Here is a 27867-nt window from a genome sequence, read left to right on the forward strand (position 1 = left end):
GTAATTTGATTTATGAATAGAATTTTAATTTGATAAAAAGTTTATTTTCGATCGCAAAAATTAATTAGAAGATTAATTATGAAATTGATTAAAATATAGATAGATAGATGAAACGCAAAAACTAAATAATTATAAATTTTTGTTTTTTATTTATTAACCATAAATTTGTTAAAATATTATTTATTTTATATATTCAATTTGTTAAGGGTAAAAGATATTTTTATTTGTTTTAAATTCAATATGATAAAGTTCAACAGAGTTAGTATAGAAATATTGTTTATCGTGTGGCCTAATTCTATAGTTATAATAGGTTGTTTCTTCTTTCATAGATTTTTGCCACTTGAACGGATGAGATAAACTGATTGAAAGCCAGCCTAGATTTAAATCTGTCTTGTTCTTTGGTTGTTAATAAATTTTAATAGAAGTAATTTGATAGTTTTTTAATTTTACTGCTCTTAATTTTGCTTATTTTGTTATGGTTGTTAATTAATATAATTTTGTTGAAAAATTCTATTTATTTGCTGTCAATTTTAAGAAATCTAAAATTTATTTTTTTACAGCTTTGAGAAGTAAGACATTTCTTCTTAAGCTTTAGCTTTTGTTTTTCTAATTTTTTTCTTTTTTTATCCAAGATTTTCTAGTTCTTTTTCATAATATTTTTCTAAAAACATAGAAGAGAAGACACTTTCTTAAAATTCCTCTTCTAATTGACTTTACTTATAGGTCTTTGATGCATCTGATTAGCGATATAGCATCAGTTATCTTAATGCGAGTGGATGAAAAGAGAATTTCATTATTACTAGATAATCTATAAGAAGATACTTTACTTCTGAACTGCCTTAATTAGAATAAGGTAGAAGGTTTTGATTTAATGGATAATACTCAAATTAAATCGTAGATTTTATTCTAAACCCATCAAAAGTCATAATTTCAACTTCTTATTTCTGATATCCTCTTTATGAATTTTCTTTACTTACCATCATCAAGCGACCCATTGAAATATTAAATTAAGTTTTCCAGTCAAAAAATGAAATACTGCCCTTACGAAGAGCAATTTTAGCCATTTCTTCAGAGGACACCCCCAAAATTTCAAGCAGCAAAGGACTAAAACACTATGCTTTTTGAGTGTAAAAATCTTCTTCATCTCCAAAACCAATGTATGAACAAAAGAATTCATTAGGGTTTTGCTTTGATAAAATAGCTTTTGCGTTTTAATAAGAACTTTCTCTTCTTGTTGTTTTATCAATTTCATTAATTTCTTCCTATTTACTTTATAGTTGTTATCTCTTATAGTCAACATATTGTTAGTATTATTCAACTAGTTTTGCCATTTGTAAGGCTTTAGCAGTACCCAAGGAATAAAGCATTTATGGCAAAAATTTAAATTAAAAGAGGGGCTGCTAGCGTTGTTCAAGTTGTAGCATCAAAGACTTATTTTAAAGAGTGTAAGTGTTAGGACACATTTTATGAAATGAAGTATCAATACCATTCAACGTCTCATCGTCCATATTATTCATTACCCAGCGTAGATCTATAACCATTTCTCCACCCAAATTATAAGTATACTGTGTTGATGGGCTATTCAGTATTTTTAATTAATATTAAGTTGGGATATATATATAGTTAGCTTGTACAGCAATTTATTTTGTTTATTAAGCTTTTTTACATAAGCTTAAGGTATTAATTGCTTTTTATTAAAGAAAATGTAATTAACTAGGAGTATCAGTACAGTTAGCATCTAAACCCATATCTTCAGTTATAAATTCAATAGATTACAACGGATGAATATTTATGCTTGAATTTTGTTTGTTATGAGTTGTTGATAGTGAATCACCACTAAATTCTTCATAAATCTTTTATTGATGTTAATTATTTTACTCTTAAGCCTCAAGTAAAGTGAGTGATGGAGATTATTGAGTTAGTTAACTGAAGCTATGTTATTAGCGATCTTCAATCATTTATGATGTTTTATTTATATGAATAAATTATTTAGAGTTTTGTCTAAAATCAAATGAGCTATCGAGTATTTTATTAATGGAGGTGATTGCACAGATTTATTTGATTTTAAAAGTTCGTTCTTTTTGCTTTTTTTATTTCAATTTTACTTTTTTTAGATAGAAATAGTAAATAATTTAGTGGCTTTTTAATTACAATTAATTACATTAGAAAAAATTAAATCATTTAAAGTTAATATTTAATAAGAATTTTATGTGGTTTTTAAAATTAAGTTATGGTGCAATTTCTTCAATACAGATTTGATAGAACAAAGGATAATTAAAAAGTGATTCATTCATCCGTCCATTAACAAGTATTTTTTAATAAAATAATCAAAAAGCAAAACAAATCAAAACAAAACAAAACATAATTTTTTTGAGATAGTAAAAATCATAACAAGTATTATTAACTTTTTAAAGACAGATAGATAGATACATTATTTTTTTGTAAACGACATATATTTAGGATTGATTAAATTACTTCCCACTAAATCTTTGTGTCTTTGTTATTTATTTTTTGTTATTTTTATCTTTTACTTCTAAATTAGCAATTTAGTACCTGAAATACTTTTTATCTAAAATCAGAATTGCACAGAAATAATATTTTTTAATATACTCACTAAAATTCTAACTAAATTGATTAAAAGTTGCAAAATAATATTATCTTAAAAATTTAACTTTAGATATATTTTCAGATAAGCTATTTTATTTTTTATTTATGCTAACCCAATCCATAGTTATCAAATTCCTAAATATTAAGAGATGATTTATTTATAAACAAAATTTTTCTAATAATAGAAGAAAAAATATATTTAATTTTCTGAAATACCTTTTTAAAAAATATCATTTGCTTAAATCATTATTGAATACTTTTAGATACTGTAATTTCTTTTTTATTAAGGCAAACTCTGAAAAAACTTTTTCATTCAAATGATATCTAAATATGACTTATCAAAAACCACTTTTTCAAAATTATATGACTTGGACTTATTATATGAGAAATTACAGTATTTATTTATTTTAAAAATTAGTAAGAGTAATCTTTAGATAAGCTATGCTAAAGAGGTACTCTTTAATGAAATTTAGAAAAGCTTTACTGAATTTAATTAAGGGGAGAAAAATCATAAAATAGAATAACCGTCTATTATAAAATTTAAGTGTAATTAGGTCAAACCGAAGCGACTATAACGCTAGAACCATTTGATAATCTTTTAATCATTTTAGTTAATTTGTATAGAAATAAAAAACAAGTACAATACATTCATGATTAATTAGTATTAAAATAATAAATATTTCTATTAGTAGTTAATGTAATTTTTTTCATAAAAATATGAATAAATCCTTCCTTTTAATTTATTTTTATTTAAGCTACTCAGAGTCTAGGAACAGGTTACTGTGCAGAAGTATTTTTTTTCTTTAGGAGACCATAACTTTCAACATCAGCTTGTATTTTAGGAATTACTGAGGCATCATCGATAGTAGGAGGGATCTTTTCTATTTTTTCTCCATCTACAATTTTTTTAAGTGTTTGTCTTAAGATTTTACCACTTCTGGTCTTTGGTAGCTTATCAACTAGAATGCAGTTATTAAAAGAAGCGACGGGTCCTTTTTGTTATTTAAAAATTAATTTTTCAAAAATCTTATTTAAAATTTAATTAATATTTGGTAGTATTTTTATTTATTTATTTCATAAACACATTTCAAAAGCTAAATCCTTGAAAAAAAATATTTGTTTATCCAGTAAAACTTGTAAAAATTAAAGTTTATAATAATTTTTAAAGTTTTTAAAAACCAAAATAGCCTATGCATTTTATTTAGCCTTAATTCAAGGTTTTCTTACTAATTGTTTTTTTTTTTTTTCGATTATATTTAACTGAATACAAAATGTAGGATGAAATCAGTAATTAAAGTATTTAAAAAAACTAAGTTGCAAATTAAATAAATACCTATTTCTTATCTAACTATTGTTGTACATTCTTTTTCGAATTATTTTAAGTCTATGTTACCACCTTATTTAGCAACTACAAAACCAATGGGAATTTCTCCTTTGAAATCGTCTACTTTTGCTACAACAGCTGCTTCAACAATATTTGGATGCTTGAGGAGAGCTTCTTCCATAGCTGCAGTAGATAATCTGTGGCCAGCAGTGTTAATGATATCATCTATTCTAGCCATAACATTTAAATATCCTTTATCATCGAAGTAACCACTGTCACCAGCTAAGTAGTATCCTGGTGATTCAGCTAAATACTTTTAAATAAAGGCTTCATCATTGTTATATAAGGTAAGCATAAATGAAGGAGGCATGGGGAGTTTAATGCAAATTCTTCCAAGCTTATTTGGTTCAGTGACTTCCTTATTATCTTAATCAAGGATGCGGACATCAAAACCAGGAGCAGGCTTAATTGCTGAACCAGGTTTAATTGGGTGTGTGTAAAGATTCTATAGTATAATTTAAAACTTAATACAATATGCAAAATTTTATATGTTACCTTATAATTGCATGAAATAATCCAACCAGTCTCAGTTTACCAATAGTTATCATTGATCAAAACTGGTACATGCTTTTGAATCCATTCATATGTTGGCACATCACATCTTTCACCAGCCATAGATATGGCTTATAAAGAAGAGATATCGAACTTCTTAATCCAATCGCCATTCAAATCATCTCTAAATTTAAGTTCAAAAAATTAATTAATTAATTAATAAACTATTAAATTTTCAATTAAACTTTAAAAAATTGTTGTTAGAAATAATTTAGCCAAATAAAAATAAAATAAGTAAATAAGTTAGTATCTTTTGTAAACCAAGCATGCGTTTGGGAAATTTAATTAAAAACACTTTCAGATTGAAGAATTATTAAAAAATAAATTAGATCTAAATTAAATACTTTCTGATAGCTCTTAGAGCAGTTGGGGCAGTGTAAAGACCCTTAACTCTATATTTTTCAATGATTCTCCAGAATTAACCAGGATCAGGAGTACCAGTTGGTTTACCCTCATACAAAACTGTTGTAGCACCTTTTTTATTTAATAAAATTATGATTAAATAAATTTATATTTTTTTAGAAAGCTTGCGATTAATTTTTTTTTGTTGATTTCAAAAAATTAATAAAAAATTTTGGATAGATATTTTCTTTTAATCAATCAACCTTATTGCAATAGACAAAATTTTTTGATTAGTCTTTTTAGCTATTAAAACAAATTTTTATTAAAATTGCTGATTTTTGGATTTTTGATGATAATTTACTAATTGCTTCTTTCTATAAATAAGTTAATAAAAATGATCTATTTGCTAAATGAAAAAAGTGTTTTGTTTAAAATCTTTGAAAAAAAATTATTTGAATTCTATTATTAATCAACTTCATTAAGTTGAAGATTTTGTTTTTTAAGATTTACCTCTAATAAGGGGTCCATAAACTATGAAATGATGTCCAACAACCCAACCAATATCACTTCCAGAGAAATAAACATCACCTTTATGAATATCCATAATATGTTACATAGTCCATGAGGTAGCAACACAGGTACCAGCTGTATCTCTCACTATACCCTTGGGTTATCCAGTAGTTCCTGAAGTATAAAGAATATACAATGGGTGATCTCCTTCAACAGGGACACAGTCAACTTTTTCAGCAAACAACATTGAAGAATGATAGTCGAAATCTCTACCAACTTTAATGGGAGCAGTCACTTTGTCACCTCTTTACAAAAGTAAAACTTTAATACCTTATACTCCAGATATGTCAATAGCTTCATCTAAAATCTACTTATAGTTAATAACTTTACCAGGTTCAAACCCATAAGATGCACCTAATATCAAAGCAGGTTTAGAGTCTTAAATACGACCTGATAACTCTTTAGCAGCAAATCCACCAAAGACAACAGAATGAATAGCTCCTATTCTAGCACAGGCAAGCATACCAAAGACAGCTTCAGGGACCATGGGCATATAGATAATTACTCTATCACCCTTCTTAACACCTAATTTTCTATAAACACCAGCAAGTCTTGATACATTATCAAGCAACTCAGCCCAAGTGTAGGCCTTTTCTGTACCTAAGTATCCACATACATATTAAATAGCTGTCTAGTTTGCAAGTTCTCCAACATGACGGTCAACAGCATTGTAGCACATGTTAACTCTGCTATCTTTGAACCAACGCCAGAAACCAGGATTAGGGTGAGATCTATCTAAAATGACATCAGGTTTCTTGTACCAATCAACTAAATAGGTTTAATCTCTCCAAAAGTCTTCACGAGTTTTATCGTTTGTAGCCTTATCGAAAGCTATTTGGTAAGCATTATTGGGGTGGCTCATTCTATTTATAATGAAAGACATTTTATAAGCTTTGATAATAAAATGGAGCTATAAAAATTATTTACTTACTTATTTTAATGAAGATTGTAGTCTTTTTGAATATATTTAATTTGTTGCTATTTTTTTGGTAAATTAAAGATTTGATATCTTTATGCTTAATATTATTAATAACTATATTATTTTTGATATTGGTCAAGTATTTATAAGACGTATTAATATGCAATAATCGCTTTGTTTTGAAGTGTAAATTACTCACTTAAAAAATTACTGCAAATCTTATAATAACTGGTAAATTATGGTATTCAAAAATAAAAACTTTATATCAACATTAAACCCAACCTATAAAAATATCAATTTTAAATCCTCGTACTATTGTTTAACAAGAATTACATAATATAAAATGTTAAATAATACATTATTTATTTTAGCAAAAGTTGTTCATTTAAATAAAAGAATTTTTTTAGTTGTTTAGAATTCTGAAAGTGACGTAAAATATATCTCAAATGAAGAAGAATAAACCTTTGCTTTCAATTTATTAATCAAATTTGAATAAATCTATAAAAATGGTAATATATCTCTAAAAAATCTGAAACGCAATCATATTTTTAAATTCTAGAACAGCTCCTTAATTTAATCTCTACTCTAATCTCACTCCTTTTATTACGACATATTTTTTGCCAGATGAAATATAAATATTTCCAATAAAAATAAACATTTTTTTACCACTTACATCTAGTTAATTTTTAATTTTTGTGGTCAAATTGAAGAATTTGTAATTAGTGGCTTAAAATAGTAAATTTACTAAGAATTAATACAAGTTATAATTAATATCTGTACAACTCCAACAAAATCTTAATCATTTACATATCAAAAAGCGCTTTATCAGAAATAATCTTTAAAATATATTTTGTTCACCTCGCTTAAACATTTTTCTAGCAGTATCAATTTTTTTTCAAAGTTCTCCAATAATAATATCAAAGTTTTTAACTTAACATTTACAACATATATCCTTAAAACCAATAAAATGTAGAAATTTACAATAATTTTTAAATTTTGTTCATGTATAATAGCATTTTAACTTGAAGTAATTAAAAATCGAATAATAATTCATCTTTAATTTTATGCAATTTGAATCGATTGCATAATCAAAGCTTCATATATTATTATTTAATAGATATAAATAGAATGAAGAAATATACCATCATAGGTATAGTGGATTTTTGAATTTATTACCTAACTTTAGAAATGAATTTAATCATCTTTTATAATTATAAACGAATAATTAAGAGTTTGACTTGAAAATATCATTACAAATTTCATAAAATTTCTTAACTTCGTCATCTTTTCTTAATATCTTATAATTAAGATTTAATTTCAAAATTATACTTTAAACAGATTTCTAAAATTTATATTATTACTTATTGGACTTAATTTTAAGTATCCTATGCCTTTTAAAGTAAATTTCTAAAAATTTCAAGCCATACATAGTTTTCCTTGGACACTACTATTTATGTCATACATAAATGCTATATTAGTTCAATATATTTATAGCAAAATGTAGAATATTAAAAAAACAATTTAGTTTTTGAGATAATTCAAGAAATTTAAAATAGATTTCAAATAAATTTACAATGAAACAATTTTTATAAATTTGCATAAAATGACCTATAATTAACAGCTGGTGCATTCATACATAGCTTAATATATATATTATTGTGAATAATTAACATTTAAATATACTATGTTAATCATTTTGCAAAGAGATAGTTCTCTGTTAAAATACTGTTTTTAGTAATAATATATAGTTGTCTGCTCTTAAATTTCCATCAGTAATTAAAAACTTTGATTTCAAAATCTGTGAAGCTTTTATAGCTTGCATCACTTAAATTAAAGTCCTTTATAAGTTTCATCAGAAATAAGTAGAAATAAATTGGTTAATTAGAAGCAATTTGAATAGTTTATGGTTGAAAAAAATATGAAACAATTTTACACAAAATAACCAAAAAAATAAAGTTTATATTGCTAATATTTTAGAAGAGCAATTAAGATTATTCATTCATAGGTGTTTTTTGACCTCCAAAACTTTATTGAACAATCATACCCAAATGTTATTAAAGTACCAGATTTAAGCTATAAAATCGAACGTGGAAAGCTTTTATGACCAAAAAGCTTTGTGGAAGCTGTGTTTGTGTCTAAATTTACTATAAAAATGCTTAAATCTTCTCCACATACAATTAAAGAATTGTTGTCGTTCATTAACTTAATACTCCATATAGAGAAAGGCACTATATCCATTTTAAATACTTTATCAAATGTCTTCCAATTCCACATAATTATTATACAATCATCACCAGCACTTAATATATAATCTTCTTTGTATTTTTCCAGTGTATTTACTTAGTTATTATGCCCCTTTAAAGTACCATAGCATTCCAAGCGATTTAAGTTCCAAATTTTTATATTGTAATCTGCTGATGAGCTCATTAAGAGGTTGTCTTATTCGCTCAGCAGAGTTATATAAAATACACCGTCCGTATGACCCACAAGCGTTCCTATAAAGAGTAATATAAATAATAGGTATCCAAGTTAATATAATATATAAATAAAAAGCAGATATGTCATCGCTTTCATCATTTATATCTGTATGTATGTTATAATTTACATCAGATTTTAGATTAATTAACATTTTGTGACGTTTTTATTATACAAGTAAATGATTTTTAATTAACGGTCACAGTAATTACACTCACTAGAAGGAATAATTTTGATTAATACTTGTAATAATTATAAAAATAGATACTTTCTTTCTTTATTTCTTATTGGCTAAAGCAATCAATTCTTCATTTTAACTTATTCAGAAGTAATTAATGTTAACAAGTAAACTCTTCTCATTAAAGTTTTTATTTTAATGGTATTTATTTAATTTTAATGAAGATATTTCAATTCAAATAAAAAAAACGAATTTTAAGTTACAGAAGAAGATACAAAATTCTTAACTTGAACATAATCTGCTTTTTGATTTTTATCAATTAAAATAAAAAATTACCATCAGGTGACTGAGAGGCAGATTCGTAGTGCCAAACCTTAATTGTATTATCAAATGAACACGTAGCAAATAATTTATTTGAAATCTTGCATACACACATCAATATTTCATTATGGGCTTAGAAAGTCTTAAAGTTCTCTGAGTCGCTGATATCCCAAAACTTTACTACACCATCACTACCTCCTGTTATAATAATACTATCGTGATAGTGTATAATTGACATTACAGAGCCCTCATGAGCCTAAAATTCATCAATAAATTGGTTTGTAGCTCTATCAAAAATGAGAACATTATTTCCTGGAGATCCTGTACCAAATGCTATTGTTTAAGAATCAACTTCGCAAGCACACAGAATAGGATCTTAATCAATTCTTTATATACTCCTGTAATTAACAACACTTTTAGAATTCCAAATAGAAACCCTATTGTAATCTTCGGCTCCCTTTTATAAAATTAAATTCAATAGTATGAAAAATAGAAGAAAAAATCAAATTAAAAGATAAATAAATATTTCTTATAAAATAATTTACACAATTTAATTTGCAAAATTTGTTTTTGTAAAATAATTAATTTTTAAAATATTTTTAAAATCTACATTTTCCTCAACTAAAACTCTCTTTGCTTCTGATTCGTTTGAGACTTTTACAAGTTGTTCGCTCATGAATGTTTCTATTTTTGGTGATATTTATTTTAATATTAGTAAGCTAGTTTCACTTTCAAACTCTTTAATGTAGAAAGAAATAAGACGAAAGTCATTTGTAAGTTGCTCAATTTTTTATTTATCTGGAAAATCAACTACTTTTTTAATAATTACATTCATTTCATCGAAATCTTTTACTTTTACTACGTTTACCATCTCTTTTTCAATATCAAAATAAATATCATCTAGTTGTGGCTAAAGAGAGTCTAAAATTTCTTTGCATAAATTGTAATTTTTCTATTTAAAAGCAAGAACTTCTTTCTTAGTTTCATTAATCAGGTTAATTAAATTGTCTTAAAGTATACTAAACTCTTTTTCAACAGTTTAAGTTGCCATATTGAATGCAAAATCTAACTTTTTCATAAATTATTATTTCTCCTGAAGGAAAAACTCAATGTCCAATACTGACTTTTCTTTAATCACTTTCTTTTCTTTTTTCAATTTGAAAAATTCAGAAAACTTCTTAGCATACTTTTTAATTGGAGCATGATCAGTTTCTAGGCACTCATCGCAAAGTAATTTTTTGTTGCAAGTTTTAATTGTGCATACTCTGTTGACTATACCATGCTAAAATCCTTTATCACAATTAATCTTTGGAATCTTATCATCTAAATTTTCTAGCAATTCCTTATAAAAATTTTCATCATACTCCTAAATTTCTTTAACTATCTCCTTTTATTGAGATTCAATATCAATAAAAGAATCGCTTTTTTTCTTATCTCTAACAGTTATTGTCTTTGAATTTGATTTAAACTCTTAAATTGACATATTTAAATTTATTTTATAGACTACTTAAATATTAACTTCAATTATTTACAAAACTAATAATAACACAAATTAGACATGAATAAACGATAGAAAATACCCAAAAATTAAAATAAATAAATATCTGTATTGATAAGTATTTAAAAAAATAAAATAAATAACAATAATAATAATAATAAAACATTTAAAAAATTTAATAATTTTAATTTGTTTTTTCTTCTAAATAAAAATAAATTTTATTCCTTAAAAAAAATTATTTTTTAAAACAAAATTTAGGAAATTCAGGATTTGAATTTAAATTAGCACAGATACATCAATAAATAGGTTACAACAAAAATATTTAAATTTTAATTATAAATTAATGCTATAAAAACTAAATTTATTTATTTTTAAAATGATAACACATGCTTTAAATTAAATTTTTAGATTAAAAGAAAATAAATAAATGAAAGTTTCTAAAGATAATAAATAAAAATGTAGATATTATTAAATAAATTTTTCAGTTAAAATCGAGTTGCCACTTTTAGGAATCTTAAAAATTTAGAAATTCAGTAAATATTGTAATTAAATAAATTATGCATAAAATAAATATAGACATATACAGACAAGCATATATACATTCATTTAGAATCCAGGAATTATAATAAAAAGATTTTGTTGGCGGAAATAAAATTTATCAATAATCAATCATAAATAATTAACTATATAAATTAAATAAAGCAAAAAAAGGAGATTCATAAATACAAATCATATAATAATATATAGAATTATGCAAATATGAAAGGCAATAAGCAATATCAATATTAAGAAAAAGAAAATATCATCCCATTTACATAAGGTTTTCCTCCAGGCAAGAGTAAGACTATTAGGAATGTTAGAACATCTGCAAGTTAGAATGTCCCGCCTATAATTCATTCTAACATTTAGGCTAACTACCTTTATGATTAATAGATAAGCTAATTTAATGAGCAATTCAAGTAGCCAAAAGACTAAGAATATAATTAAGATCAGCAGTAGCATAATGAAGAAAATGTGAGATCATTTGTCAGATATCCAAAATCAAGCAGAGGAGAATAATCATAAACAAGCCACACACATACTGCAAAAGATTAGCCTGTAGTCTTAGATATCTAAGATCTTAAATAATTAAAGTGTTTTCTATTAGAAAATGATTTAGAAGAAGATACTGTGATTTCTGGAGAAGTAAATGGCCAATCAAACCATTACACAATATCTCATCCATCTTAGTATTCAGAAAAAAATTAATCAGAGTAAAGCTATTTTCGAGAAAAAATTCCACCATTTAGAGAGATACAAACAAATATTTTGTAAAAAACTTCTATGAACATAAATTAATAGGTTTAAAGCTTACCATTAAAGCCACAAAATAGGTAAAAGTCAGCAAATTAGTAACATAAAGAAAAATAAGAAAAAATTACATGCCAAAGCAAGCCATCAACTAGATAGGGAAGATATTGTTATGATAGCAATGAATTTAGTGATAAAAATTACCAAACAATATCTCATAATGAACCATCATAGTTAATATGTACTTGCATTAACATGAATGACCAAAATCATAAATAGCATGGCACTTTATAGGAAAAAAGTACAAATATAAATTCATTCAGAGAGCTTGTATTCTGCTAAATACACTCATAATATCAAAAAGGTATGTATCCCTTAAACAGCAACAATAATAATAATAATAATAATAATAGTAATGCTCAATGCTCATCTCATTCTAATTAAAGAAGACCTTTGACATAAAAATTAAATAATAACCAATAAAATGGGAAATAAATACAAAAGTAATAGTAAGATTTTGAAGATTCTACACTTTCTTAAAGTAACAATGAAATACAATCAAAAAGAACTATCTGCGTAAGGAAAAGGGGGAACTCTTAAAATTAAAAGCCAACTAGCTAGAACTCTTTAGAAGTAAGTCTCTTTTAATATTTACAAAATCCAATAAATTGTGGAGCAAATTAGAATATTATATTATCAAATGAATTTGGTAGAATGCACTCAAGAAGTGTTTTTTCGGTATCAAAAGACTAAATTTGCAATTCAAGCAATAGTAACAACAATAATGTATCATAAAATTATTTAGCAAAGAGCTTAGCTTAGTAATCAGAAGAGAGAAAAAATTTTAACAAAGCTATTCATAATGTTTTAATAAATTTCAAAGCTATGCAATAAACACAAAATAATCTTCCACCCATGAACAACAATATTATGGTTAACCACTAATTTTAGCAGTTTTCATAACCTGTAAAATAATAAATATCTAACTTAAAATAAGATGTAGAAGAAATAAATTAAACTAATACTAATGATCAGTAATTGCCAGCAAATACTCCCAATAATATTTATCTTAATAATAATGTAATCATTAATAATTATAATGAGCCAAACGCTTAAATTTAACAAAGAATAAATCTACCATCAATAAATAAAAATAACCAAAAACAAGCCAGATCTTTGAGCTTTAATGGTGCTAATTATAATAATAAGAATACAACTATTTATAATACAAATTAATAAAATTTTAAAATTTAAAATATCAACAGCAGCTTCTTTAACAATTAAAATGAATAAGAATAGTCAAATCAAAAAATAGAAAATCTTTACAAAGTATTTAATTGAATTTAGTAAAGAACATTTTTAAATAAATATAAAGACAAATAAAATTAATTATTCTTATATGTATCCATCCCATCCTTTTATGTATATAAACAAATAAATAAAATAATTTCAAACATTTTAATGATCAAATTTATTTCAATTTTAATATTCTTGGTATAAAATTACAAATTATTTGATAAAAAAGAAGGTTATTTATTTTTGTTGCAATTAATAAAATAAATCTTTTTTAGCTTTTTTTCTGATCATCTTTCAACTTTGTATCTTAAAAAAAATATACACTCATAGATCAAGTGAGTAAATTTAATCATTATAAAAGGATATCCACTAAAAAAAGGCAAGAAAGAATTAAATATAATAGGAAGAAAATTAATTACATCTTCTTAAAGAATTAAATTATTAATAATTAATAACGCTAAAAATTAAGATTTTAAAGAAAAAAGGCATATAAATCTATTAATTTAATAAATGCAGATTTAAATACTCTTAATATTTACCATTTTTATTTCTTCTTGCTTAGCTGGAAATTATCTAGATAATTATTTCTGCCAAAACGAAATTTGTAACCAGTACTGGGTAAATTGTAAGGATTAAAATTTAACTCCTGACTAAACTTAATATTGTGCTACAAGATCATTATTTTTAGGATGCATTGCTTTAATTGATCAAAATCTCTCACCATCAGTCAAGTACCAAAAATACAACGATTGTAGAAAATAGGTCACTTTCGATAATGGTAATTAGTTTTTTTATTTTTTGAACTGTTAAGTCAATTGCGGATACTAATAGCTATGGGTACAATGCAGCTAAAAGCTAAAATAAATTGATACTTGCCCAGGTACTGATTGCCCTTCTTCTGAAGATTTTTAATCATGGAATAATGATTATCAAAAATGCACTGCTGAACAAGATACAAATCTATGTTCATTTGTTTCAGATGATTTAGTCACTGACTGTTCTAACTCAGTAAAAGCCAAGTGCAAAATTTTAGCATCAAAATCAGCAGGATCATCTAATAAATATGTATAATTGATGTAATGCAGCTCAAATTCTATGCTTCTTATTTTCTCATTAATTGCCTTACTTAACTTTTTACTATTCTGAGATACCAGATAGATAGATAAATTAATAAATACATGAATTAAATAATTAGTCAATGACTTGGCAGAAAATTTTGAAACAAAAAAATAGTGAAATTTTCTGATCGTAGAGTAATTGAAAAAGCATTGATAGATATCAAGTATATTATAAAAAATTGAATAAAAATTAATATTATCTTCATACATACATACATACATGTAAATAAGTATTGTGATAAATAAGCAAATGTTAATATTTTAATGAATAAAAAATGTAATAAAAATAAATTTATTATTTGTTTTGTTGCCTACACAAAATATTAATAATCATAAAAAATGTATTGGTTCCTTATTTTATCTCTATGATTACTGATGAATTAGCCTATTTTTACAGAGAGAAATTCAAAAAATAAATAGCTTACTTTCTGTTTTATTATTTAAAGTTTATGAAATTAATAAATATATGTTAAAGCTATTGATTGCAACAAAATTTAAGCTATTTTTTAATTTGCACTTTACTTCAACAATAAATTTGGAAAATAAGATTAATTTTAGCTAATAATTACATTTTCATAATATTTACTTAACCCATTTAAATTATTGCAAAATTAATATCTAAATCAAATAAAAGGCGATCTATTGATTAATTGATTAATTAAGAGGTAAAGCTAATAAAAATAATTACCAAATAAAATTTTAAGTCATTAAAGAGTGAAGACAGATAGTAATAGTATTTTAGGTAAAGCAGATTTTTCTATTATCTTTGTGAATTAAATCAGATATTATTCATATTACCATTATTGATTGACAGATATTAATAGACTTTTCAATAATTTGATACTAATATTTATTTTATTTAATCTAGGATGGTTATTTTCTAATTACTTCAAATCATTCATCAAATATAAAAATTAAATTAAGTAAGTAAAAAATCTAAAAGATATTTTTTGTTATTAAAATGCAGATAAGATTGATATTTTAAATATTATGCTTGGTTTTTTGTACAGCAAGTTTAACTAGTGCTCGTCATACATTTTAAGGAACATCTGTAGCTGAGTTAAATGAGCAGTCTTTCCGCTAATTGACAGGAATTGGATCTGAAGACAAAAAAATTAAAGAAGATTTTATTGTTTTCTTCTACGCATATTGGTGTTCTTATTGCAGAAAAGATAGCCCTGCTTGGATTGATTTTAAGAACCAAAATAATAATGAAAACATTATGGTCTTTCACTGCCCTGATAACTAAGCCTTTTGTGAATAATTGTACGTGTATAGCTACCCAACTATACTTTTATTCCCTAAAGACACTTACCAATATTGTATATTCTCTGGAGTAAGGGACTAGTATGAAATACAAAAATTCTGGTCTAAAAAATGTGAAAATGAATAACTATATGAAATCAAAGTTTGAATAATGTATGAAAAGCTTAAATAGATATATATTGTAATAAAAATATTTTTTATTTACAAATTAACTAATTTAGTACAGTATTTTTATGAAAACAAATATTTCTACTTTCTATTTTAATTTATTAAATAAGCTAAATTTTACTCATTTATGGTCAAAATTGCAGACCAAAAATTTATTAATTTAAACATAAAAAAATTCGATTGATTAAAAAATTATTTTTAAAAAATGATCATCCATTAATCTAATCAGACTTTTCTTATGAATTTTTATTTCTCTATAAATATTTTTTAGGTTGAGATATCTTTGAAATAGATAAAAAATGACTAAATTGGTACTAAAAGTAAAAAGAAGAAAAATTTTTAATGATGTATTAAAATTATTCACACATAAACTGCTTAATTGTTAAGCAATTATCAAATAATTTGATAAAAAAATTAAATTTTTAAAACTAAAAATGCTTGTTTATTTCATTTTTATTTATTTTAAATTTAAGAGAAGAAAATGAATTGAAAAAAACATCTTGAATCATATTATGTGTTTCTTTTTTAAAAATATACAATAGTTTTTTTAATTTAATAAAATTATTAAATCATTTAAATTAAACTTATTTTATTCATTTTTTGGTTTTCTTTAAAAAGTATTTTTAGAAAGCAAGCAGAAATGATCATTAATATTACTTTTATAACAAAATAAATATTTTATTTCGGTTTAAAACATCCTATAATAATAAAAAATTCGACTAAATTAACATTAAAATCAGAAAGAAAATAAAGATTTTCAAGAATATTTTAAAATCATCCATAAATTGTGGAGCATTAATGAAATAATTAGGTAAACATATTTGATTTTTTTAAAGCTAAAAATGATTATTTTTTGATTTTATTTATATTTATATTGAAGTTATAAAAAGAAAATAAATTAAAAAAAAAATCTTCTATTATCTTTATTTTACTTTAAATGTAGTACAAAAGCCTATTTTAATTAAATAATATAGAACAAAATTTAAATTTAACTTACTTACTTAATTTATTTGTTTTTGTTTAAAAACTATTTTAAATTTTTTGAATATCTAAAAATAACAAATTAAGGGTGAAAATTTTAAATTAGTTAAAAACGGAACATGTTAGGTGTATAGATAGGAATAAAATCCAAATAAGAAAATTATAATTTAATTATTTTGATAACAAGCTCTTGATATATTCTACGATTATTGTATATTTAGTTAATTGATATTTAATTAAAACAATCAAATATAATTTGAAATATTTATTATGAAAATAAATTTTATTTTTGCACTAGTAATTGCTTTTGCAGTAGTTGCTTATGCTGACCATAGCTTTATTGGTACGATTGTTGAGTAGTATGATTAAGTAGATTTTGCATAAAAGACTGGTATTGGTCTTGGAAAGAAAAAAATGAAAGAAGATTTTTTTGTAATGTTCTATGCCGGATGGTGTCCTCACTGCCAAAGATTTATGCCTGTTTGGATTGAATTAAAAAAGGATAATATGTAAGATAATTTTATAGCAGTTCATTGCCCTGATAACCATGATTTATGTGAGGCCTTCGGAGTGTAAGGATACCCTACTCTTTTATTATTTAACTCTAAAGAGTATAAGTATTGTCAATTTTCAGACAAAAGGGATAAAGAAACTACATTATAATTCTGGAAAAAGAAATGCGAAGGAGCAGCTATGAAGGAAATTAATTTTAGAGTTGACACTGACTTTGAAAGCGAGGATGAAGATGAGGAAAACGAAGATGAAATTTAAGAGGCATCAGACTTAGATGGTTCAAAAACTATTGTGAATAAGAATAAAAATAAAACAGAAGACCCTAATTTAGATGAAGATGAAAAGAAGAAGGATGTAAAGAATTTTAGAGTTTAAAAGAACAAAGCATATTAAGATAAAATCATGAAATTTAAAGATTATTTTAAGAAACTTGGTCCTCTCACTGTTGTTATGTTAATAGGATTATGTATTTTATCTGTTACATTTGTTTGCAATAAGTGTTGCTCATATGATTAAGAAGATCCTTTTACAAAGACAGTGTTAAAAGGTGCTGATAAAAAATCTAAGTCTGGTTATTAAAAGCAAAGCAATAATAGTTCATACGTGTTATGATATCAATAAATTTCTTATGATAAAAATAAATATTGTGTATACATATAAATTAATTTATTTTAATTTAAGTGTAATTTATCATTTTACATTAGAATTATTTTGACAAAATTCATTAAATATTTAATTATATCTCTTATAAAAATAAAAGTCATCTGTTTATAATCGAAGTTAATTTACTTGGTTAGTAAATAATTAAATATCTCTTTAAAAATTTAATATAATCATTGATAAATATGTAGCATACTCTTTAAATTAAGTAAAAGTACCAAATTTTTAATTTTTATTATTCTAATCTCAAAATTAATTTTTTAATTTGATAAAATTAAGCAAATTTATTAATATATGTAATAGTAATAAAATATTATAATTAAGAAATTTTCAAATATCTTATATCAATTGTATTTTATTCTAAATTTTTAAATTAATATCAAGTGAATTAATAAAAAAAATTTCAAAAAAAATCTAAAAATAAGAATAAAGATTTGTTTATTTTAGGCTTCTGTTTAAAAATTTTTACATATTTATCCTTTGCTGCATTTTCTAAAAAAATATTTTGTTTAAAAAAAGCTTTATAAACTCAAATTAAAATTGTCAATATTATTTTTCTCATTTATTTTTACTATTAATAAAATAAGATCAATATCTTAATTTAAAAAAACAAGTTTTAAATATTTTGTAAATTTATTTAAGATTATTAATTAATTGATTTAGTTAAATTCATAAATTAGTTTTATAAAAACAAACTAATTACTTTATAAAATAATATTAGAGTTAATTAAAATAAATTGATTAATAATACAAATATTCATCGAAATATAAAATAAGCTTTAATAGAATATTATTTTAGCATCTCTATCAATTAATTAATAATTAATTAAATATAAGTAAACTTTAAGAAAATTACTTTTATTGTAATTAATTCATGTTCGAATTAAATCAAAGAAGCTTCTCAATTCTTGATTTAAATCTTCCGAGAGTTCCAGATAGTAAAGAATTAGCACTTTCCTATTAGTTGTAATCTTCTTCAATTTCATAGCTATTTTCTTCTTCTGAACTGTCATTAAAATTAGTTTGCTTAATCTATACACCAGTAGATTTTCTAGCAGCTACTACACGTGGTTAATTTATATGTACTTTTATTGGTCTAGATTGAACTGGATATACAAGAGGAGCAGTATGTAAATTATTTTAGGTATATTCTACTACATCATCTTCTACCATCTCAACACTAGAATTCTTTTTCCCTTGAGCTTACTTATCGAATGATCTTATAGAACTATTTAATAATCTATTTTAGCAACTTTAATCACTTTCCGAGTCATTCCCAACCTCTGGAATTACTTCAAGTTTCGACTTTGTAGAATGATTTTCAAAAATTTCTTTAGCATGCAAATGTTAATGCTCATGTAGATGGTGATCAGTAACAATTGGTTCGAATAGGTCATCACCTTCTTTGCATTTAAGTTCTTCTACTTCTTATGTATTTATTTTGTTGTCTTTCAAGTTTTAAAATTTGACCTAAGGAATATGAGAATTTAGATCATCACTTATTTCCTACTCCTCTTCTTCCTCTTCATCTTCCTAATAAGTGTCTAGGTCTATCTGAATTATTTTCTTTTCTTTAACTTCAATTTCTAATTCCTTTGATTGAGATTTTTTTTTTTCAGGAGTTTACATTAGTTCCTCGGTATTAACAGTCAGCTTTTCCATCATTTTTTCTGTTGAAGTAGTTTTCTCAACACTCTTTGTTTTGTTTTGCTAGTTATTTTCTACTTCAAAGAGTTCATTTACTTTTTCATTAGGCTCTTCTATTTGCATCTCTTCATTTGTAGCAGCTTAAGAGGTTGAATTCTATTCTTTGTGAATTGGTTAAGAATTTGTATCTTATTCTACTATTTCTCCTTCTTCTACAGAAATAGCTTTAGAATGTTATTTATCATTTTAAAGACAAACTTGATCTTTCTAATTATTCTAATTTTCATCTTTAGATTCAAAAATAGCAGAGTCCTTTTCAGTTTCTAGTGATTCTTATTCAATCTATGTAGTTGTCTTATCCTCTAAATTGCTTTCTTCAACAATCTCTGAAGTATTTTACTTTTAATTTTCTACTGGTAAAACAATTTCCACAGATTATTATTTCTGTAAGCTTTCTTGGTCTTCAAATGAAATATCTTATGGTAATTCTTAAACTTAGTTCATTAAAACCTCAGAGTAGGTTTTATCTTATAATTACTCTTAAGGCTTATATTCTTATTCTCCATCTAAAGGCTTATGCTCTGAAGGTTCTTTTGCTATTTCCTATTTATTTTCGAAGAGAAGTTCTTCTTATTCGTTCAAATTCTTTGAGTTCAACTTTTCATCACAATTAAAGCAAGAAGGATTGATCTCCTCTAATTACTATTGAGAGCTTAATTGGCTTTTAGCCTCTTTGGTTTCTTATAACAACAACTTTGGATTAGGATGATGTTTCTGTTCTTCATTTTATTTATCATTTGATTCATGAGTTACCTTAATAACATACGAGCTACTATCTTAAAATTGCTTCTTTTAAATAAGCTCTTTTTCTTAATGAGATTGTTCATGCTTATACTTTTAAAAGTCGCCAAATTGAGTTTCTAGGAACTAAACATATATTTCAGGAGCATGTTTCTTGATTTCACTTAACCTTTAAAAATAAAAATAATAAATTTTAAGTTCAAAATATAAACGATATTTACTTGTAGACAGTGCTCTTTGGTTTGATTCTAACGCTATCAATATGTTTTGATTAAATATTTTTCCATTCTACTAAATACTGGTCATTCGAATAGTCATGAATTTGCATACTTAAAGCTTAGTGACCTTTCTCAAATGAGCCTTGAATATCTTCAACCTAACTCTCTTCAAATAATTTATGTAAACTATCCATTCTAATTGGAGAACATGCAGAATTCGATACAGTTTTAGCTTTAATAGGATTTTCAGATACAGATTCCATTTTATTCGATTAAACTGCAGAAGGTGTCAAGTACTGTTATTGTTAAGGTGGTGAGATAATACTCTTTTTAAGGATAAGCTTTTTGGTTAGCTTTAAACTTTATGAATTATGATCTTAATCTAGCTATTTTTCTAGCTTCTTAGTTTCTTATTCAGAATTTGAATTCGATTAATCATCTTCAGTATGAGGCCTTTTAGGTAAAATTTATGACAAATTTCTCTTTTCATTTATCTTGGAATTAAAACCATTATTTTTCTCTTGTATTTAAGATTTATGTCTGTTTTCACTTTCAAAATAATTTTAACTCTTGTTACTCCTATTAGCATGTATAAGTTAACTGTTACTTCTGGTGTTTCTCTATTCATGATAATTAAAGTCAGAAGAATCCTCATCATTTAATATTTATTTAAAATGATCATTTTAGGTAGCATCGAAATACTTTTTCAAAATTTGATCTTCATCTGAGTCAAAGCTATCTGAATATTTAGAGTTTGATTAGTGTTTTTTTTCAATCTAGATTGCATTTTTTCCTTTGTTTTACAAGTGAAAAGGTTTTATTTTTGGAGGTTTTTATTTTTAATAGTGATTAGATTAATCATTTTATTCCTAGTAATTCTTCTAAGTTTAACTCCTTAATTAAATTTATTGTTTCTACTAGATCTGTTTGTCATACTTTTAGAACATTTAGCTGAATTCTTTCAATTCTTAGTCAGATTCAAAACTGCAATTAAGTAATTCATCTTACAATAAAAATTCATCATCTTAATTTGAGCCATATTTTTTTTAACTTTTAACTAACTTGGCTTCTTGATTATTTTAATCTTCTTTCTTTTAAATTTTGATAATTTTTTTCATTTTTTCTGACAATTTAATTTAGAATTTAAAATCTTTTTATTAATTAATATTAATAAATTTAATGAATCTGAATGCTTTCTATTTATATCAATTTTTACCAATTTTTAGAATACATTATTTAATTGCTGCAAACCCTCTAAAAAATTGACTAAAGTAAAATTTTTTCAAATTAAAAAAATTGCACTTATAATTTATTTTAAACAAGTTAGTTTTTTTAAATTAATTATTAATTTTAATTAATTTTTTTAAATTTAATTTTGTTTAAAATTTTGATTGAAAATATAAAATTAGGAATAATATATTTGATTATTTAGATGACAAATTAAAAGATTTTTCTCTTAAAAATATTCTTGCTAAAAATAAATACACTAATTTTATATATAGTTAGATCAACTATTAGCATAAAGAAAATATTTAGTTATAAATATGTAAGCAAATCACAATTAAAAAAATGTAATAATATAATTAGTAATATGAGTATGGTAAAGTTGATTCTAATGAGGTATAATTATTAAAAATTTATGGATCGTATATTTTATATTAAGCTTAACTATTTATCTATCTAGCTGATTACATTAAGTAAATTATTGAGAAAATTTTTTATTATACATGATATTTGAACCAAAAAAAAGATAATCAAGAATAAGTGAGTATATAATAATAATAAAGAAAAAAAAATTATATTCCTGATCATAAAAAAAAAATCTTGAAAAGTAGTCCAAATTACAAATATATAAAGCAGATAGAAAAAAAGTAAGAATGAATTTAAAATTATGTCTAATACTAGTTTTAGCTAGTGTCTTAACTCAGAAAGTCTTAGCCGATTATATTAGCCTCCACTAATGTATTCAAAATAGCTGTTTTTCACTTTACACATACTGCTAAAATGAAACTAAATGTAAGAAATCTTATTAATTAGTTAATTTATGCTCTTAAGTTAATCCTGAGTTTGTTGGAGACTGCATTAACAACATCCATAACTATCTACACATTAGTCTTTAATAATGTCTCACCTAAAATTGTGGCTACAATTCTTATTATGAAAAATGTGGCATAACCAACTCTAAAATTAGAAATTGTATTGATGTTCCTGAATCAGATTGCTACTAGAAAAATGGTGGTAGAGAATTCAAAGCTAATGTAGATAAATGCACAGCTTAAAACTATTTTGACTAATGTGGTACCATAAATCCTTCATACAAAGAATATGTATTTAGATGTTAATAATTAAACATACTTTCCTGCTATTAAACTAGTCTTCCTAATGCTTCTTAAACAATCCAAGAACTATTCAAATGCTCCTCTCAAATATTAAAGTTATTTTTAGCTGCCTTAATGGTAGTTTTAATGCTTTGAGCCAGTTTAATTCCTAATAATAAAGTTTAATTCATTCTAATTTATGTAAATAAAATGTTTAATTTTATAAATTATGTTTAATTCTAAAATATTTTGTATAAATTAAAAAGTATATTAGTACTAATCTATTAAAATCAAGACAAATTTATATGCAAAAAAATATTTGGATATTGATTAAAGAAGCAAAAAAAATTAACAATCAATCCTTTAACTTGGAAAAGCTAATAAATAAGAAAAAAATTATAATAACTAACTAATAAAAACAAAAATCTAAAAAAGTTTCTTTTAACATTTTTCCTTAAATTTATCTTAATTTTTAGTCATTATTTTTACATATTGTTGATTTTTTATTTTTTTATTTAAAATGCTTTATAAATTTAATAAATATTTTTTTTATTGACACAAATGAAAACGTACTACGTTTATATCTATTTAGATACTATATCTCATCAATTTCTTATAACCAAATTACTCATTTTTATGTCTTTTTTTCTGTTTATATCTTTTTTACTTTAATTTATTTTTAATTTAATATGAAAGAAAATATCTATTATGAATTTATAAATTTATTTTGATGTAATTTGATTTTATATATTAATTAAAAAAATATTAAAGCCAACGAATTAAAATTATTTCTGCTTAATTTACAAAAAATATTTACAAATAATGCTTGAATTTATTGATTCTATTTAATTATTATTAGATTTTTTAATATCTTTAAATAATTTCATTTGTTAGTGTTTCTTACTATTTTACCAGGACATTTTACTAATTTAGAAGCTGATGAATTATTACTTGAATCTCTTAAATTTTTTCTTTACATAATTTTACTTAGTTCATTTTGGAGTGAGTCTACTGATATATGATCGTTTTAGTGATTTTGATGTATGAGAGAATGGGAAGGTTCAATATTTGAAAAATCATTCTAATTTTGTAGATTGTTTTCATAGTTTGTTGTCTAAAAATTCTGCTAAAATTAATCTCTTTACTAATAGTTTTGAGACTGATTCAAATTTTATTCAAGTGAGTTATGATTCCCTTATGAATAAAACTTTTTAATCAATGAAGACTAGTTTTTAATTAAAGGTCTAGACTCTTCTGTTGTTTAAGAAGTTTGCAGCTATTACTAAGTATATTGTTGAGTTTATATTTATTATTATAATTAGTTAAATGACTATGCTGAAGTTGGAAGAGGAGGGATAAGTTGGTTGCTTAGTAAATTGCTTTAAGCAGGAGAGTTAAATTATTGGTAGGATTATATTTTATTGAGGGTTTAAACACTTTATTAAAGGTTATGTTCGCTATAATTATAGCTATTTTGAGATAGGCTATTAATATTTTGATTTAAATTAAGTTGATGCTTTAAATTTTAAATGGTATTCTCTTTTTCTTGCAGCTAACTTTTGTATTTATTTTCAACTGTATTCTCTTAATCCTTGAATTAGCTCTCTATTTGTTTGGTATATTCGCTTAGAGCCAATACTCTTTATGTCATTTTATTTAACTCTATTTAAAAAGTCTCATTCTGCTTAATCAACTTTGAAATTTTATTTGCATCTTTTTATGCTTTTAAACTTAGTGAGTTTTCTTTTTTTTATTGAAAATTATTTTAAGTGTTTTAAAATAAATATTAAGGAATAGTTTAATTAAATTTATCTAGTAATTCTCCTATAGACTATAAAGCTTCCTTCTCAAATCCACTTGAAGAGCTTTTTTAGCAATTCTTATCAATAATTCTTTTAATTTGCTCAGATAATTTGTCATATTATTAAGTTTTTTTTGATAAAAATGAATTTTTAATAGTTTTGTTTGGCCAGTAACCTGAAGCAGCATTACTAAAATCGCCTTTAACATTTGTTTTTTTTATTTTAACAATAAATAATACAGAGAAGACTCCTTTTCTAAAAAGCTTATAAATTTAATCTTTCCTTTATTACTATTAATTATTCTGTTTAGCTTAGCTAATGTTATGCTTTTCTGCAAAAGGGTTTAAAACTTAATTAAGAGTGCTAAAATACTCAAAAAATTTTTTGCATACTATAACATCCATCGATCTAGTTTATAATTTATTGTGCATATTAAAAAACCCATATAAAAATTGCTCGATTACTGAAGTAAATAATTATATTTTATTTTCCATATTTTAAACTTCCTGCTCCAATTTATAATAATTTTAATTAATCTTTTCTGCCTCAAAATATTTTTAAGAAACATCTATAAATTCTTTTTCTTTTTGCTGCTAATCGTGCTTTAGATATTCTATTTCCCCTTAGAGAGACATGATTTGATCATCACAATTATAAAGTTTGTTTTAGAATTCTTATTCATTCTATTCAAATAATTCTTTCATCCTCATAATTTTTTCTTCATATTCTTCTTTGACAGCAAATAATGTATTTTCTTGTTGTGCCTTATTTAAAATAGTCATCTACTGCAATTATTCTATGTGATCTTGCAGTTTTTCAATATTTGAATTTAAATTTTATTACTAGCTTTCTAAAATTGATACTTTCTTTTTGTACATTCCAACCATTTATGCAAAATACCCTATTCTAATTTTTAATTATTCTTAAGGAATCAGAAGCTCTAAATCAATATATTGCCTTGGCGTATTTTAACTAGTTATTTACTAGCTCTGAACATTTTCGACTTGATTCTAATTTGATTTTTTTCTTTTTGTGATAATTTATTTTTTTTATGTAGTTTTTGGAGGTTTTGTATTGCTTTTACTTCTTTTTTGTTCCTTTTTGTTAAAAGAATCTAAACTAGCCAAACGATTACTTATAATAGCATTCTAGAACCCTCTTATACTTGCTCTACTCTAATTAGAAAAGCTATTAGAAATAGAAGTATCTTAGGCAGATTTATTATGAGTTTGGTTTTAGGTTTAATTATCATCATCTTAATCTTCTTCATCTTCTTCGTTACATTCTTCATCATCATAATTTTAATGTTAATTCATGTTATAAGAGCCTTTAGAGTTTACCTCATTTTAACTCTAGTTATGACTATGATTACCTTAAATTAAAGTAGAAGTTTAGTTTTTTATTTAGAGGAGTGCTTGATCTCCCTCAAATTCGTCAAGCTTATCTTTAGCAAATTCAGAGATCTCTTAAATAATTAAATCTGAATCCCTCTACATCCTCCTATTTATTTACTCTAACTCAATTAATTACTCTTTCAATTGCAAATTATCATTTATTAGCTATTCACTCCTTTTTTTAATTTCTGCTTAACATTTTTTTGATTATTATAAATCTCTTTATAAAATATCAATGTTTTCTTCTAATGAGCTCTTAGATTAGATTTGTCTAGCTAAGCTTGCTCTTGTGTCCTCAAGAGACCTCATTGATTCCTCATATCTCATTTTAAGAGCACTTAAATCGACTCTTAATTAAGAATTTTCTGAAGAAAACTTTTGATTATCTGCAGTTAATTTTTCAACTTTTTAAATTTATTGCTCCATTTCACTTATCTTATCTTCCTTTGAAGCTAGTTTTTTTTCCAATTTTTCTATTTTCCCTTTGCTTTTGTCGTTGGCTTATTCTAGTTATTCAATTTATATCCTCTTTTTCTCTAGCTCAATTCCTCTATTTTCATTTTCACTGAGCAAAAGAGCCATCTATTCTCTACTTCCAATCGTACTTTACTAAATCCCTTTAAGTACTCCCTGTTTATGTTTAAAAGCGTATAATTGAAAAATAACTATTTATTTAAATATTAATTAAATTAAAATCTACCTTGACTTGGCTAACTTCACTGATAAGATTTTATTTTTCTATGTCATATTTTTCAATAGCTAATCGATACTGTGTTATATCTGATTAGTATTATGTTATTTATTCATTTTAAATTTGTATTCTCTACTAGAGCTAATGATTAAATTCCAATAGAGATTCATTCTTCTCTTAAAGAGATAATAAACGAATATTAAAATCATCCTCATTAAACCTTATTTGCTTCTGTAAATCATAAAAATTTTATTCAAGCTAAGTCTTTTCAGTTTCAAGTTCTTAAACCTTTGATTTTAAATTAAATATACTTTTTAAAAATAAAAATGAGTAATTAAGATTACTTATTCTTTTAAAATGTCTATTTAATGGTCTTTCATTTGCAAGTCATTAGTCAGGAGTTTTATTTTAGTTAATTACTCTTTTAATAATCCTACAGTCTCATTATTTCCACATTATGTTTATTAAGTAGTTTACAAATTGAATGAAATATTATCATTAGTCAAAAATGACTTTTCTGTTGATTTCATTGTTAGTGTTCTTTAATCCTAATAAGGTGAATTTTGTGTATTGATTAAATTTTAATTTGTTTCATTAACTTTTTCACTTTATGCATTTTATAAGCTATTTAAACTTGTATTGTGAAGAATAGATAAATCACCATTTTAAGTAGATGAATTTGTTTACTTTGTCAACAATCCTTTAATGCTAGAATTCTTAGCTATAATTTTTTCTAGCTAATCAAAATTCATTAGGTTTTGTTAAATAAATGCTTTATGTGTATTTTATTAAACTAATTTTATTAAATCCCTAACTAAAATATTTTAAATTTGAAATTGCTTCACTATTATTCTTGAT

At 23.9% G+C, this 27867-nt stretch overlaps 10 protein-coding genes across 10 annotated transcripts; 5 read left to right on the forward strand and 5 right to left on the reverse strand. All coding sequences in view use genetic code 6, as the record gives it.

Annotated features, from left to right (window-relative positions):
• Positions 1 to 524: 524 nt before the first annotated feature.
• Positions 525 to 2147, reverse strand: TTHERM_00237550 (hypothetical protein; the record flags this gene model as incomplete). The annotated part of the gene is made up of 1 exon (XM_001024785.2): positions 525 to 2147. Exon 1 carries the CDS (start codon positions 1956 to 1958, stop codon positions 525 to 527), a length of 1434 nt encoding a protein of 477 aa, XP_001024785.2. The 5' UTR covers positions 1959 to 2147.
• Positions 2148 to 3366: 1219 nt separating this feature from the next.
• Positions 3367 to 6471, reverse strand: TTHERM_00237560 (AMP-dependent synthetase/ligase; the record flags this gene model as incomplete). The annotated part of the gene is made up of 6 exons (XM_001024786.3): positions 6383 to 6471; positions 5396 to 6318; positions 4888 to 5017; positions 4487 to 4667; positions 3941 to 4436; positions 3367 to 3599 (listed from the first exon to the last, which is right to left on the reverse strand). The coding sequence occupies exons 2-6, from the start codon at positions 6315 to 6317 to the stop codon at positions 3367 to 3369; spliced, it is 1962 nt and encodes a 653-aa protein (XP_001024786.2). The 5' UTR covers position 6318; positions 6383 to 6471.
• A 1898-nt stretch (positions 6472 to 8369) lies between these two features.
• TTHERM_00237570 (WD domain, G-beta repeat protein) lies at positions 8370 to 10831 on the reverse strand (the record flags this gene model as incomplete). The annotated part of the gene is made up of 3 exons (XM_001024787.1): positions 8370 to 8869; positions 9364 to 9805; positions 9959 to 10831. The coding sequence occupies 3 exons, from the start codon at positions 10829 to 10831 to the stop codon at positions 8370 to 8372; spliced, it is 1815 nt and encodes a 604-aa protein (XP_001024787.1).
• Positions 10832 to 11605: 774 nt separating this feature from the next.
• On the forward strand, positions 11606 to 13477 carry TTHERM_00237580 (hypothetical protein; the record flags this gene model as incomplete). Its single annotated transcript, XM_001024788.1, has 1 exon — positions 11606 to 13477. The coding sequence occupies one exon, from the start codon at positions 11606 to 11608 to the stop codon at positions 13475 to 13477; it is 1872 nt and encodes a 623-aa protein (XP_001024788.1).
• Positions 13478 to 13942: 465 nt separating this feature from the next.
• TTHERM_00237590 (transmembrane protein, putative) lies at positions 13943 to 14578 on the forward strand (the record flags this gene model as incomplete). Its single annotated transcript, XM_001024789.3, has 1 exon — positions 13943 to 14578. The coding sequence occupies one exon, from the start codon at positions 13943 to 13945 to the stop codon at positions 14576 to 14578; it is 636 nt and encodes a 211-aa protein (XP_001024789.1).
• Positions 14579 to 15511: 933 nt separating this feature from the next.
• On the forward strand, positions 15512 to 15964 carry TTHERM_00237600 (thioredoxin; the record flags this gene model as incomplete). The annotated part of the gene is made up of 1 exon (XM_001024790.2): positions 15512 to 15964. One exon carries the CDS (start codon positions 15512 to 15514, stop codon positions 15962 to 15964), a length of 453 nt encoding a protein of 150 aa, XP_001024790.2.
• Positions 15965 to 17235: 1271 nt separating this feature from the next.
• Positions 17236 to 18090, forward strand: TTHERM_00237609 (thioredoxin; the record flags this gene model as incomplete). Its single annotated transcript, XM_001470977.2, has 1 exon — positions 17236 to 18090. The coding sequence occupies one exon, from the start codon at positions 17236 to 17238 to the stop codon at positions 18088 to 18090; it is 855 nt and encodes a 284-aa protein (XP_001471027.1).
• Positions 18091 to 19026: 936 nt separating this feature from the next.
• TTHERM_00237610 (hypothetical protein) lies at positions 19027 to 21991 on the reverse strand (the record flags this gene model as incomplete). Its single annotated transcript, XM_001024791.3, has 2 exons — positions 20808 to 21991; positions 19027 to 20755 (listed from the first exon to the last, which is right to left on the reverse strand). Exons 1-2 carry the CDS (start codon positions 21920 to 21922, stop codon positions 19027 to 19029), a joined length of 2844 nt encoding a protein of 947 aa, XP_001024791.2. The 5' UTR covers positions 21923 to 21991.
• An 817-nt stretch (positions 21992 to 22808) lies between these two features.
• TTHERM_000237629 (transmembrane protein, putative) lies at positions 22809 to 23621 on the forward strand (the record flags this gene model as incomplete). Its single annotated transcript, XM_012800204.1, has 1 exon — positions 22809 to 23621. The coding sequence occupies one exon, from the start codon at positions 22809 to 22811 to the stop codon at positions 23619 to 23621; it is 813 nt and encodes a 270-aa protein (XP_012655658.1).
• A 384-nt stretch (positions 23622 to 24005) lies between these two features.
• On the reverse strand, positions 24006 to 27761 carry TTHERM_00237630 (hypothetical protein; the record flags this gene model as incomplete). Its single annotated transcript, XM_001024793.4, has 3 exons — positions 24006 to 26948; positions 27019 to 27297; positions 27354 to 27761. The coding sequence occupies 3 exons, from the start codon at positions 27759 to 27761 to the stop codon at positions 24006 to 24008; spliced, it is 3630 nt and encodes a 1209-aa protein (XP_001024793.4).
• Between the last annotated feature and the right edge of the window lie 106 nt (positions 27762 to 27867).

This window comes from Tetrahymena thermophila (assembly GCF_000189635.1).
Source record: "Tetrahymena thermophila SB210 genomic scaffold scf_8254373, whole genome shotgun sequence".
NCBI classification, from domain to species: domain Eukaryota; phylum Ciliophora; class Oligohymenophorea; order Hymenostomatida; family Tetrahymenidae; genus Tetrahymena; species Tetrahymena thermophila.